The sequence below is a fragment of the Culex pipiens genome, chromosome 3 (assembly GCF_016801865.2).
Source record: "Culex pipiens pallens isolate TS chromosome 3, TS_CPP_V2, whole genome shotgun sequence".
In the NCBI taxonomy this organism is placed as follows: Eukaryota; Metazoa; Arthropoda; class Insecta; order Diptera; family Culicidae; genus Culex; species Culex pipiens.
The window spans coordinates 174,648,132-174,662,004 of record NC_068939.1 but is presented as its reverse complement, the minus strand read 5'-3'; the positions used below and the strand labels follow the sequence as shown (position 1 = coordinate 174,662,004).

Genomic DNA, 13,873 nt, shown 5'->3' with positions numbered 1-13,873 from the left:
ATTAAATAACAACACCCACCGAAGCTCGTTGGAAACTGACTGAAATGTCAAATTCGAAATAAATTCCTTCAGATGCAAACCGCCACGGCAATCAGCCTTTGGCTCGCCGCGGCGATTGAGGGGCGAACGATATTGAAACATTTCAGCGATCAGTTTGAACCGCCCAGGCGATGCGCCCATGGCACGCCAAGGCGGATGGAGGGCGGACGAAATTGAAAAATTTCAAATGTCAAATTTCAACCGCCCAGGCGGCCCGCCCTCGGTCCGCCAGGGCGGTTCTAGGGCGGACTACACGATCAGTAACGGCCGCCGATGCGTAACGTCCGCACTGAGTTAATGTGGGAGGTACCATCATTTTTTCTGAACATTCCTATTGATAACCTAAACATTGGCAAAAAACAATGTTGTTGTTTATTTGATTGACGTGACTTTAACCTTAAAATGGTCATTTCGTCACTTGCAAAAAACAATGCATCGATCAGAAAATACGTTCATTAAATTTGTATAGCACTTTTCTATAAACAGCTCCCAAATATGAATTGAGAAAAGAGAAACGCCCATTCTATCTCAACGAGACAACGGAAAATAGGTCTCGGATTTGTGATCAGGAGGGACCATAATTATGGCAAAATTTATTGAAAAGAAGATCGCAACTTACCATCTTGTGAATGTAGTCGAAGAGCGTAAAGTCGAACGGCTCCAGCACCAGCGTGGCCTGGTTCAGCCCGGGATCGTAGCAGACGGCCATCAGGGACGCGATCGCGTAGTGTTTGATTTGGTTCAGCAGATCAGCGTCCTTCTTGCAGCCCTCCTCGGCAAAGTACAGGCTGCGCTCGACGTTCAGCGAGTACTTGCGCAGCGTAACGGGCGTGTTGCGGAACAGACCGGCCGAGTACTCGAGCGGGGCCAGGAAGGGGCTGCGCAGCGACCCGACCCGGTAGTGGACGTCTTTGGGCCAGCAGATGAGGAGGGCGCTGGACGCGCGCTGAAAGTGTTCGAGCATGTTCTTTTCGGTGAATTGTTTCTGCAGGAAGTCGTCGGACAGCTGGATGCTTTTGCTCCACTTTTCCAGCGAGTCCAGTTCGAGCAGGATGTCGTTGGGTTCGTGGATCACCAGGTCGACTTCGTCCGTGGGTTCGTTTTTGCTTTGGAGGGAGCGATCGAGATCGGTTACGATGTGGGGGGCGCGTTGCTTGAGGACGCTTATCGGTTCGTTGATCATGCTGGTGCAGTCGTCGATGAGGACCGTGGAGGTCGGGTGGACGTTGCTGTTCAGGAAGTCAAAGTTCTCGTTGATGACTTCTTCGCAGGCGCGAATGTCATTGATCAGGGTTCCGTTTTTGGATGAGTTTTGCTCGGATTGGGTATCGCTGAACGGGAGCGCGTAGTCCACCAGATCGCCGTGTTTATTGATGATGGTTTGGTAGAAGGGTGACTTCCGGCGTTCTTTCGCAGATGAGCTGGTTGCGTTGGTCGTCGTCATGTTGCCGCGGTATCCACGTGAAGAAATCACGTGCTCGTCATAGATTGAGGACGCGTTGAGATCGAAGCCCTTGTACGATCCTGCGAACTGTGCATCGGAACCACTTTCGTTCATGTGGTTCTGCAGTTTCGGTGGCTCCGTCATTGGGAGCGGAGGTGGTGGAGCTGGTTTGTCTTTAAAGCTCTTGGGGCGTGATGATTTCTGCAGTAAATTGACCTGCTTCTTTGGTGTGGTATCGACGACCGCTGGCGCGACTCGACACGGGACGGTAGGTTTCACATATGGACTGGAATTTTTCTTGTAGAACCGACTGGGTGGACTCTGCACTGCGTACGTATCTCCCAGAGTATCTCTGACGTGCTGATTTTCAAACTCTTCAACTTCGTTCTCGTAAATAGAGTTGTTGGGTTTCGAAAATCGCGTTTTGTTTCGCTTCGCTATCCCCGAGGGCAACATCGTCGGCATGGAGAACCTCTCGGAGACATTGCTATTCTTGCCGTTGTTCAAACCTTGTTCACCGCTCTCCGGAATTCGGTTAATGTTTCTGTAAAACTCTACAGATCGCTTGGGCTTTCTCGGAGCTACCCCGTCGGACCGATGTCGCGTGTACCTCGGACTCTTCGGAGCCTCAAACTTCTTGAGCAAAGCCTTCCGTTCCTCGCAGCTGACCTCGACGTCCGAGCTGATGTCGCTGAGCGTACCTCCCGTTAGGCCGTCACTTTCCTCCTCGATCACGCTGGGAATCCTACCTTGACGGCCAGGCGACGTCGTCGGTTCCAGGGCAACACCTTCGGCGATCCGTTCGAGCCGTTGCTGGTTGCGGAACTCGTTGAACTTGTTCAGTTTCTCCAGGTACGATTCATCACGTAACGAGCTGGCCACGCCCGAAGACGACGCCGACGTGATGTTCTGGGTTAGGGGTGGGGCACTTTCGCGGCGTCGATGAACGCTCAGGTCCCTGGAAGAAACGGAAACGGAAGAATTCATGAATGACATTGCGTTGAACTTTCACGAGCGCGCTACTAAGATCGCGTAGATTTTCCCGCACTTGTCACGTGGCCCAAGCAGAAGAAGAAGAAAGTGGTTCCCAGCAGAGACTGACTGTTGGTTAGTTGGTCAGATTCCACCGACTGACGCGGCAGGTCGGGGCCATTGTTATGTTCCGATCTCTTGGAGTCTGCTACAATCAGAGAGATGAAGACAAAACACACGGGTGTGATAATTTTCCTCCCGATTAACAAATTAAGGTGGACATGTGAAAACACGGGAGATGTGGATGGAGTCGTGTGTTTTCCGGCCGTTTACGCTGTGCGGTGGGGACAGTGGGATTGAATGGTCAAAATTCGAGTTTTTGTGTCAATATAGTGTAACTAATCAATGCTTGACGAAATTTATTGCATGATCAGCAGAATTTCAACTCTGACACAATAATTTCAAAATGTAGATAGGAAAATTAAGCACAAAAGTACAAATTAAACTGAATAAGTAATATTGGGGTAACATTGTCTGTCCAAAGCGATACATTTATTATCTTACTTTGTTAAAGAAAAAAATCATAAAATTTAACATTTATTTCACAAATAATTTTCAAATCTGAGATCTCTAACATTATTTTTATTTTTCGATGCAAATAAGATTTTCTCTTTACTTAACAAAAACCAGCAGAATTAAAAAAATAACTAGAAAAATAAAGCATATCTTCCTGACCACATTTTTTTTGAAAAAAATAATAATGGCAATGTTTTGAATTAAAAGACCCGACCAGACTAAGGTAAAAATTGGGTAAAAACTTTTGTCATAATAAACAAACTTGTTAATTTTCTTAGTATTTTATAGATAGAAGTAATAAAATAAGAGCATTACGAAGAGTAAACTAACAGTCTATCCTGCTCACGTCATTTGATGTTTACATTAAGAACGAGCAAGGTGGACTGTTTGTGTACACTTCGTCGTTGGAAAAATTACATTGTTTTGCTTGATTTATTCCACAATTATGAATGCAATTTTGGACCTTTTTAAATTTACTATTTTAACTTAAATCTGCATGGTGCAAAGGTTTTTTTTTTTTAAATAAATTGATGACAACAATTTTGAAAAGTGTTTGGATGAGGTAGCCTACCAAATCATTAAAAAAAAAAGGTTAAACGAAAAATCAAGTAATTAACCAAAATATTGATTTAGAATATGTTACCCAACTTCATTATCTTCTACCGGCAAATTCGGACAAAGAAATTTGGTAAAAAAATCAACAGTTCAAAGTTTTTCATGCATGCCAATAGAAGTTTAATTTCTAACTTATCGGAAGTGCTAATCATGTCAATAGCAGTTTAATTTCTAACTTATCGGAAGTGCTAATAAGTGCTTCATAATTTTCCAAAATGTACGCATTTATGAAAACATTTGCACAATCAAGATACAAATAATAATACTAAAACTGTCATTTTTTGCAATATTGATGTCGAATGATTAAAAACGTATTAAATGATCGAAGACATTTCAAATGTAATTTCATTGGTCTATAATTTTCAACTAACGATATCTCGGAAACTATTGGTCCGGTTTTCAATGTTAAAAAAAAATGTTTTGTGTTTTTTTTTTATTTTTTCATATTGTGGTGTAAACTAAGAAATCATGAATATTTGCTATTTGTAGACCTTTTTCAAAAGTAAAGCTTGATTTTAAAACTTCACAAAAGTTTCATGTTTTGTGTTTTTTTTTTATTTTTTCATATTGTGGTGTAAACTAAGAAATCATGAATATTTGCTATTTGTAGACCTTTTTCAAAAGTAAAGCTTGATTTTAAAACTTCACAAAAGTTTCATATATTAACATTGAAAATCGTACCAATGGTTTCCGAGAAATCGTCAGTTGAAAATTACAGGCTAATTAGGTAACATTTAGAAAAAACTCAAATGTATACCTAAATGTAGCTATAACATTTTATTACATTTTATTTAAAAAAAAGTTAATTACTATTTTCTTACTTTTAACATCAAACTCGAGTTCTGCGACCCCATTTTAGTCAAATTTGAATGGCCTTTTAAATTAAAAAAACGGATTTTTCAATATTTCATCACCGCCATTTTGGCCGCCATCTTGGATTAAAAAAATCTAAATCACTTTAGAGTAGTTCACGGGTCATGACAGCAACATTGTTTTTGTGGTTCGATTATCCGAAGTAAAATTTTGCCAAAGCCTTCGGATAATCGAGTCTGGACTGTATTCGTATAACAAATTTGATATTGCATTAAAAAATATTTTCAATGTTTTTGTTCAGGTTTTAATATTTTCTGATAAATTTTTTTTTTTCTAAAATTCTTATCTCCTAAACCAGTTTTTACACTACCACGCACTATGGCTCAGTATTTTTTAGTTCCCTAAACATATAAAAAAATCGAAAATTTAAAAATACGTATTTTGGAAATTTAACTTTAAGTTAACTTAGCCAAAGACATCAAGTCGATTAGAAAACCCCTTCCCAAGATGCAGAATTTCATACATTTACATACCCCTTTTGTATGACCACCCCCCAAAATTGTAAGGTGACTTGTATGGAAAAACTAATGATGCAAAATTGCTTCTTTGGCATAGGGAATGCTTGGACAAAATTTCATTCAAATAAAAAAAAACACAAAGAAAAGTCGATTTGCAGAATGTTTTTTTTTTCGACTTTTTATCTGAAAAAAAATAAACTTACGTAAAGTCACGATTTCAAAATTTATACAAAATTTTATATAAGTTTTCAAAAAATCGGAGGAAAGTCATCCTAACAAATCTAACAAAACCTGTTATGCGAATTTTAATAGGGTAGAGTAGTCATCAATGAGACACGGGGAACAATGATAAAATGGCTCTCACAAGACGTAGTTTCAACCAATCAGGCTCATATTTGGGGGAAAGGTGTGTCTACTAGATACACGTCTGCCATAATAGTGATTTTGGTTATGGACGCTCCCTTGCAAAGTTATTCATACATGTTTGATTCTGGGGTGTAAAAGTAAATTATGACTAAAAATTACATTTTCGCTCATAGGCTGCCATTAACAAAAGATACTAATATTTCTCCAAATTTCTTTCGTCATTTCACAGGGCATGAGTTGGGCTACAATGTCTTTTTATTAGGTTTGACCAAAAATTAGAATATACCTAGAATCCAGGGCTGTCTCATTGTTCCCCACTCTTTTCGGCCCATGGGTAACAATGAGACACTTTGATTTTTCTTCAATAAACTTTTCAAAATCTATGGAAATCTTTCAAAACATGAATTGGAAGTGATTTTTGGCATATTTATTGAGTTTGAACTTCATTTAACAAAAAATATAAAGTTATTTCGTAAAATATATGGATTTTACAAAATTTAAATACATTTTAGTATAACTTTTGTTAATTGAGGTTTCATGTTGAAAAAATTGTTTGAAAATGTTCAAAGCAAGTCTCCTGCAATGGAACAATATAAAACCTTGATGTTTTACTAGAAAAGTATTGATTTTTGTAGAGTGTCTCATTGTTCCCCAGCTGTCTCATTGTTCCTGCCAAGTGCGTCTTCAGTGAGACAGTTGAATGTTAGAACACATTAAAAGAAAGAAATTGCAACAAAAAGCTCATTGAAACATGCTGATGAAAAAAATATAAAAATCGTTGAATGTTAAAAACCAAAAGTGTCTTATTGATGACTACCCTGCCCATGTTCGCATAAATGTCCCATATGCAAAAACAGCAAGCTGAGAAAAACGCATTTGAAGTTTGTCCCACACATAAGGCTACGAGTAAAGATTTCTCGAAAAAACTTGATTCCCTCCTGATTTCTAGAACAAAGCACTGGATGTTGTAGGCTTTTCTGAAAGAGCACACGATTTTGAACCAAACTGCATCATTTACTCAAAAGCGGTGAAATGCATATGGGACATTTATGCGATCATGGGCAGTACCCTACCCTAATTATTTTAAATTAAAAATAAATTTTATAAATCATTAAAAAGAATAATTTCCATTTCTAGTTTTAAATTTTGACCTCCTGCCCAGCCAACAGTGCACCACAGTTCGCGGATGTTTCCGTCGTGATAAGGCCCCACCACTTTGCCAGGTCAACTATTTTGGCCTTTGCACACAAACAAAGATAGTGCAGCGAAACAATAGAGCCGGGCGCTCGAAGAAAGTGGACGACGAAAAATGCCGGCAATTTACACTTTCTACATGTCGCTCTACACGATTAGCTGCTTAGCTGGTATATGGTTGTGAATAAGAGACCATTTTTATTTAAAGGCCACAAAATGCAGCAGCAATTTGTTCGCTTCTTGTAAGAGCCCCTTCCCACCAGCTAATTGGATTACCTTTGCTAATGAGGTTTGGCCAATTCACGTGCAGAAACTTGCATGCAACAAACGTGTGGTTGCGTGATATTCGGCACGCGTGCTCAAATATCGCAGGCTGAAAAGAGGGGTTCGAAAATTTCTATATTTCACGCGACGAATTTGGCGCGGATAACATAATCGATTCGATCTGCGCGCACTCTAGGAAAGGGGTTCGTCACTTGCCTTGCGTTACGCCATCGCGCAAGTCTCTTGTTTGTGGTCCCGTTTTCTGATCCGGAGAAAGATTTATTTATTTGCTTTGGCGTTTAATCGAATTATCCGATTAATTTGTGTTAACTTTACTTTGTTGAGCTGCATGGGTAAAAAGTTTGAACGTGGTGAAGCGAAACGATCGAATTTTCATGGTTAGGGATCGCGGGTTTGAACTGACGGTTTCCGTGGGGTCTTTGGAATTTATGTAAAGTTGAGCTTGACTGGCGTTTTTTGGGCATTATTGTCACGATAATCAAAACTAGGTCAATTAAGTTGAAATGGGGGCTTCTTTGTAGAAATAATCATATTTTTTCGGTGGATAGGGTGGTCTGAAATCGATAATTTTGGAGATTCTGGAGTTTTTGAAAGTAAGATTCAATCATTTCTAGTTTACAACATTTCAAATTTTATAAAGATGTGAGGATCTATTTTTAAAACAGACATAAATAAAATTTGTATTGGCCACCAAAACAAAAGACAATCCCAAAAAAAATCTGACCTCCAAACGCGCCGACTTTGAATCCACCTTTCCGGACGATTGATCCCGTTTGTTCCCACCCCTCGTGTTGCCCCAATGATCCATTGGACCATGTCCCACGCGGCCAAATCTGGGCGCACGTTAATTTGGGAACACGGCGCGATCGCACGCCGATTTGTTCCGCAAATTGTTCGCGCGAACAAAAGAATCACACACACACAGACAGATTGAAATGCAGAACATTGGAGTTCGACCCAAAAAATAAAGAGTACTCGCGGCACGCAAAACCCAATCAATGGGCGATCGAATTTCCGGCCCGTTCCGATAAATAATGGTTTTGTGAGCTGTGCGCGGCTGTCGGGCATTCTCGTCGAAAAATGACTTGTTGGAAGTTGGAGTTTCGGCGAGAGAGACTGAGAAAAACTCAAATCACTTCGAGTTCAGGTGGGAAATTGGCATTGCGCCGAAAAGAATGGGAAAAATCACTTATTCAATTAGGCGGTTTTGCGCGGAAAGACCATTCTCGAAACGTTTAGGTTTGAGCTTGTGTGTGGCATTTCCGAATGATTCGTAATTGGTGCACGTTTACTTCCGGTCTGAAGTTTTAAATGAGGGTTGAATTGATTGTTGAAGTATAAAATGAAAAGTTTATTAACAAATATTTTCGATTTTTTAATATGTAAGGTTGCTTTTAAAAAACTAATAATAGTTTTATTACAAACCTCAAGTTCCAAACAAGTTGGCGAGATTGGCAAACTGTTAAACACGAAAATAAGCGAGTTTGTTTGTTTGCCATAGTCTAATACTGCTTTATCAGAACTTGAATCATGAATTAAAGGTTTCATATTTGACGATTTCAAAGTAATAAATAGCAAACTTCTCTCTAATGTAGATATATCAAAGATTTTGTTCAAAAATAGTAGTAAAAATAGTTAATTTTCATCAGTTTCTGTTGAATTCAACATTTTTACACATAATTTATGATAAAATTACAGTAAAGCGGTATTATTCATCAAACCGTAATTTCAATCATTAAAATTAAACTTTTTTTATTGTGTACTTTTCGTCGATTATACACATAATAAAATCATACCATTCGAAAATTGTTAAATTTTTGGGATTTTCTACACAGAAAAAATAATAATTGAGCAGTTCTCTCAGATTTCGGTCCTTCTTTTTTTTTGTATTTTTTAATCCGACTGAAACTTTTTTGGTGCCTTCGGTATGCCCAAAGAAGCCATTTTGCATCATTAGTTTGTCCATATAATTTTCCATACAAATTTGGCAGCAGTCCATACAAAAATGATTTACGAAAATTCAAAAATCTGTATCTTTTGAAGGAATTTTTTGATCGATTTGGTGTCTTGGGCAAAGTTGTAGGTATGGATATGGACTACACTTAAAAAAAATGATACACGGTAAAAAAAAATTGGTGATTTTTTATTTAAGTTTTTGTCACTAAAACTTGATTTGCAAAAAAATACTATTTTTTTTTAATTTTTGATTTGTTTTAGAGGACATCAAATGCAAACTTTTCAGAAATTTCCAGGTTGTGCAAAAAATCTTTGACCGAGTTATAAATTTTTTAAACAATACTGATTTTTTCAAAAAATCGAAATATTGGTCGCAAAATTTTTTCAACTTCATTTTTCGAAGTAAAATCAAATTTGCGATAAAAAAGTACTTCAGTGAAATTTTGATAAAGTGCACCGTTTTCAAGTTATTGCCATTTTTAGGTGATTTTTTTGAAAATAGTCACAGTTTTTCATTTTTTTTAAATTAGTGCACATGCCCACACCCACAAAATGGCTTCTTTGGGCATACTGAAGGCACCAAAAAAGTTTCAATCGGATTAAAAAATACAAAAATTAAAATTCTAAAAAAAGACCGATTTCGTAGAGAATTGCTCAATTGTAATATTATGGCTGGGAATGGTAACAAATGTTGTGTAAAAAAGTGTAATTTTAAATAAGAATGTGGGGAAATTTTCGTCCGTTTCTGTTGAATTTCACATTTTTTATGTAAAATTACTCAAAAAAGAAATAATATTGAAACAACCTAATTTTCAATAATTTAATTGTCGAAAAATGTGTAGTTTTACCTCAGGAACTGGTAAAATTTACATCAGTTTCTGTTGAAATTCACATTTTTACCCATGCTTTAGGTTAAACTTCTCAAAAAAAGTTATATTCAATCAGAGGCGCCGACTAGTCCAAAATGTTGGGGGGGCACGGTTGTTTTCCGAAATCGTTAGGTGTGAGTGGCGATTTGATGTTTAAGTTTATTGTATATCACGAATTTTACCAATTTGAATATTACGATGTGATAAGAGTTTTTTTCATCCGGAATCCATTTTTTTTTTTTTTTGAAAAAGATAATGTATTAAAACGTGATTGAGAATGTTTATTGGGGGAATTTTTTATATGTTTGGAAAGCGAATTCCTTCTAATTGGCATATTCTCACTTATTTTCCAGAAGTAACAGTCAATAATAAAAATTATCAGGTATTTAAAATTCAACAACACAAATATTCTAAAAATGAAAACAAAAGTAAAAAGCAAAAATTTAGAACTTAAGAAATTGGAAAATGCACATTAAAAAACAAATTTTTGTTCAAATCTGCAATTTAAAAAAAAATAACAGAAAAATATAAATATTCCAAAAAATAAAAAAAGTTTAAAAAACCCTAAGGTTAAAAAAACTGATGGCTTAAAAATGTTAAGAAATCAAAAATTTAAATTCAGAAATTTAAAAAATCAGAAATTTGGAAATTACAAAAAAAAAACAATGTTTAAAAAAATTGAAAATTTAACATCAATTTATTTGTTCAGAATTTAAGAATATAAGAATTTAAGAATTTATGAATATAAGAATTTAAGAATTTAAGAATTTAAGAATTTAAGAATTTAAGAATTTAAGAATTTAAGAATTTAAGAATTTAAGAATTTAAGAATTTAAGAATTTAAGAATTTAAGAATTTAAGAATTTAAGAATTTAAGAATTTAAGAATTTAAGAATTTAAGAATTTAAGAATTTAAGAATTTAAGAATTTAAGAATTTAAGAATTTAAGAATTTAAGAATTTAAGAATTTAAGAATTTAAGAATTTAAGAATTTAAGAATTTAAGAATTTAAGAATTTAAGAATTTAAGAATTTAAGAATTTAAGAATTTAAGAATTTAAGAATTTAAGAATTTAAGAATTTAAGAATTTAAGAATTTAAGAATTTAAGAATTTAAGAATTTAAGAATTTAAGAATTTAAGAATTTAAGAATTTAAGAATTTAAGAATTTAAGAATAACCAAAAAGATACACAAACGGTTTTTAATAAAATCAAAAAAAGCATTATAACAACTTGATACGACCAAAAATTTGCAATTTTTTAAAAAGAAATCAAGAAAAAAAAATACCTAAAATTACTCAAAAAAATATCGAATTTATCAGCATTATTTTAAATGTAAAGCTGTCATCAAATGACCATTTTGAAAAGTGTTTCAGTTCATTTTCGCTAAATCCTGATCTACAATGGCAAATCGCAGAATGTTGCGTCTGAAAACTTGATGATTGTTTTGACAAGAGTTTGCGTAAGTTTGCTCTTGTATACTAAGCTTGCTGGTTTTCCTACCTAGTTAGCATAAGAGAGCGCAGCGTTGTCGATTTAAAAAAAAAAATTTTTTTGAACTATTTTACAGATTCGCTTACAAGAATTCTATCCAATTCCAATTCAGTTTTAAATATTATTTTCAATTATTTCTGTGATTTTTTTTGTAATATTTAAAATAAGAATATTTTTCTTCTAAAATTTCTGGGGGGGCACAATGTATGGGCTGCCCCCCCTGCCCAATTTTAAGGGGGGCAAAAAGTACCGTGCCCCCCCAGAGTCGGCGCCCCTGTATTCAATCATACAATATCTCAACACTCAAAAAAAAAAAAAAATCTGTGAACCTTTACCCAAGACACAAAGTCAAATGACAATTTGATTTAAATGTGAAAATTTTGATATCATTTTTGGATGGATAGCTGTAAAATTGTAAGAAAAAGTTGAACCTTGGATTTTTAAAAATTTAAATGGTTGAATCTTACCTCTTTTTTGAGTAATTTTGAAATACATTATAAATTGATGACATTTTCACAAATTCTTGATGTTAAGTTACCATCATTGTTTTTTCTGTGACTAATGTTTTTTTGTTCTTAGATGGAGTACTTAGACTGTTGGAATCAAAAATGCAGAAAATACTCTTTTTTCGAAGTCCGAGAGAATTTTACACCAAGACGATAAAATTAAGGCAAAAAGTACTCATATTTTTTTGATATTTTGCATGAAAATAATTTTTTTAGTGCGCACAATTAAAATACTGCAGTATAAGCCAAAATCTAGAGTTTTTTTTTTTGAAAAGGTCCAATAAACAAAATTTTCAGTTTTTGCTTTTTGGGTGTTTTTCAGTACCCTTGATTCAAGGCAGTTTCAAAAACACGCAAAAAGCAAAAACTGGAAATTTGGGTTATTGGACCTTTTCAACAAAAAAAAAAAAACTCCAGAAATGTGTTTGAAAAAGAGAAAACAATGTTGAAAAACTCATAATTTAAAGTTGATTGAGTTTTTTTCAATTCAATTCGGTTTTATTGTTGAATTATCAATATACAATAAGTTCTTTTGGAATACATAACAGAGTTTTGGAGTTCCTTTCAGCTGTGTGTTACATCATAATCCATTTTGGAACAATTGTTGCTTGTAGTTAAGGGGTTACAGAAAGTAAGATAAAGATAAGAAAAAAAACTTACTAAAATTGCAAGGGAAAGGGGATAGAAATAGAGAAAGCTTAAAACTAGATCACAATTTTTGCAAATAAATTTTGATTTTAGTATTTTGTATCGACATGAATTGAATTGAAACAAAATTATAAAAATCAATTTATTCTTTTGGTACATTAGGCTTTCATACTTTCAATTAAACTGCTAGTTAGGCCGATGCAAACATTTTTCAAAGTTTTTGTCCCTCGGCTCTGGCCGGGATCCGCATTGAAATTTTAGCGAAAAAAAACTTTTTTCGGTACCGTCAACTGGGTGAATCAGGACTACAGTCTGAAAAGTGACAGCAATTTTTAAAGCACTGTTTTTTTTGATGTTCTATCCGAAACTAATCAAAAATATTAAAACAAGGTGACAAAAACTATTAAAAATATCAGCCTTAGTAGGACACAAATGAAAAAAATAAATCAACGCGATAACGCATTATTCTTCAATTTCCTTATAAAACTGGGCAAAACAATAACCCAAACATATGGAAAATCCGGTCACGCCCATTACAAACTGGTCGCGATCCCGTTTTTTTTGTTTTCATTTTCACCCAGAAAAAAAACACACACACGCTTTCTTCGAATGACGTAAAATACTATGAAAAATTGGACCACGGGCATTGTTGGCACATATGTGCGGAACCTCCTTCTCCTCCCCAATCGAACCTGATCGACACCTGAGCGCTGGTTGGGTGTGTGAAACTTCAAAGTAGAACAACGCCGAACGGAGAAATTCGATCTCGGCCAGGCCAGGCCAGCCACCAGTCCACCAGGAAGGTGGTGGCAGAATTGCGTTACGAAATTGAAACAGTAGGATTTTTGTTTCTTTTTTTTGGTTTGGGATTGGGTTTTTCATTTTTCAGCCTATGGAACGCATCAGTTGGTAACGTGGGAAGTGGAGTGACCCTTGTTTGTGAAAGAGAGTTATAATTTTCGAAAATATTAAACAACATACGTATGCTTAGTGATTTCTTTCACTAATAAAAGTAGATTCACATTTCTCTACGAAGAGTCAACTGACGTCGAAATAGTGTGAATCGACCCTAACAAGTGAAAGTACCATGCGTCTCCATGTTATTTCCTTTTTGTCCTATTTGCCAATACGACTAGAAAATTGACACAGTGAAAGGTGAACAAAACCCAACAAATCTTAATTCTCTTTCATTTTGAGGTGAGGCCCCAAATCTAATCGAAAACTGTACAATAACGGGTACTTCCATTGAATTAACACTTCACTTCACTTTGTTTTGCTGCAGATTCTTCTTTCCTCCCTTTATTCTCCTAAATTTCCTTTTCTTTTGCTTTTTTATCCAATGTTTATTGGTTTAAATTGTGTGTTCGGAGCAGGTGAAAAAGGCCGAACCCATTAATCTTAATAGTTTTGCAAACACTGCTGCTGATGGGAGTTTTACTGCTTTTGTTTTGATTCTTCGCGCGGGAAGAATGTGAGAAGTGCCGGCTTTTGTCGGCGCCAAAAGAAAGAAAGAAAGAAGAAAAAGCAGATAACGAGCCAAAGCAGAAGAATGTGTGTGTATGGGGGTTTGCTTACCGGC

The 13,873-nt window shown here is 35.6% G+C and overlaps 1 protein-coding gene across 1 annotated transcript in view; it reads right to left on the bottom strand.

Moving 5' to 3' along the window:
* The window catches only part of LOC120428213 (uncharacterized), a 60,251-nt gene that overhangs the window by 10,078 nt on the left and 36,300 nt on the right, over window positions 1-13,873 (bottom strand). The window contains exon 2 of the mRNA XM_039593190.2: window positions 659-2,441. Coding sequence (XP_039449124.1) covers window positions 659-2,441 — 1,783 coding nt within the window. The remainder of the gene's footprint in view (window positions 1-658; window positions 2,442-13,873) is intronic.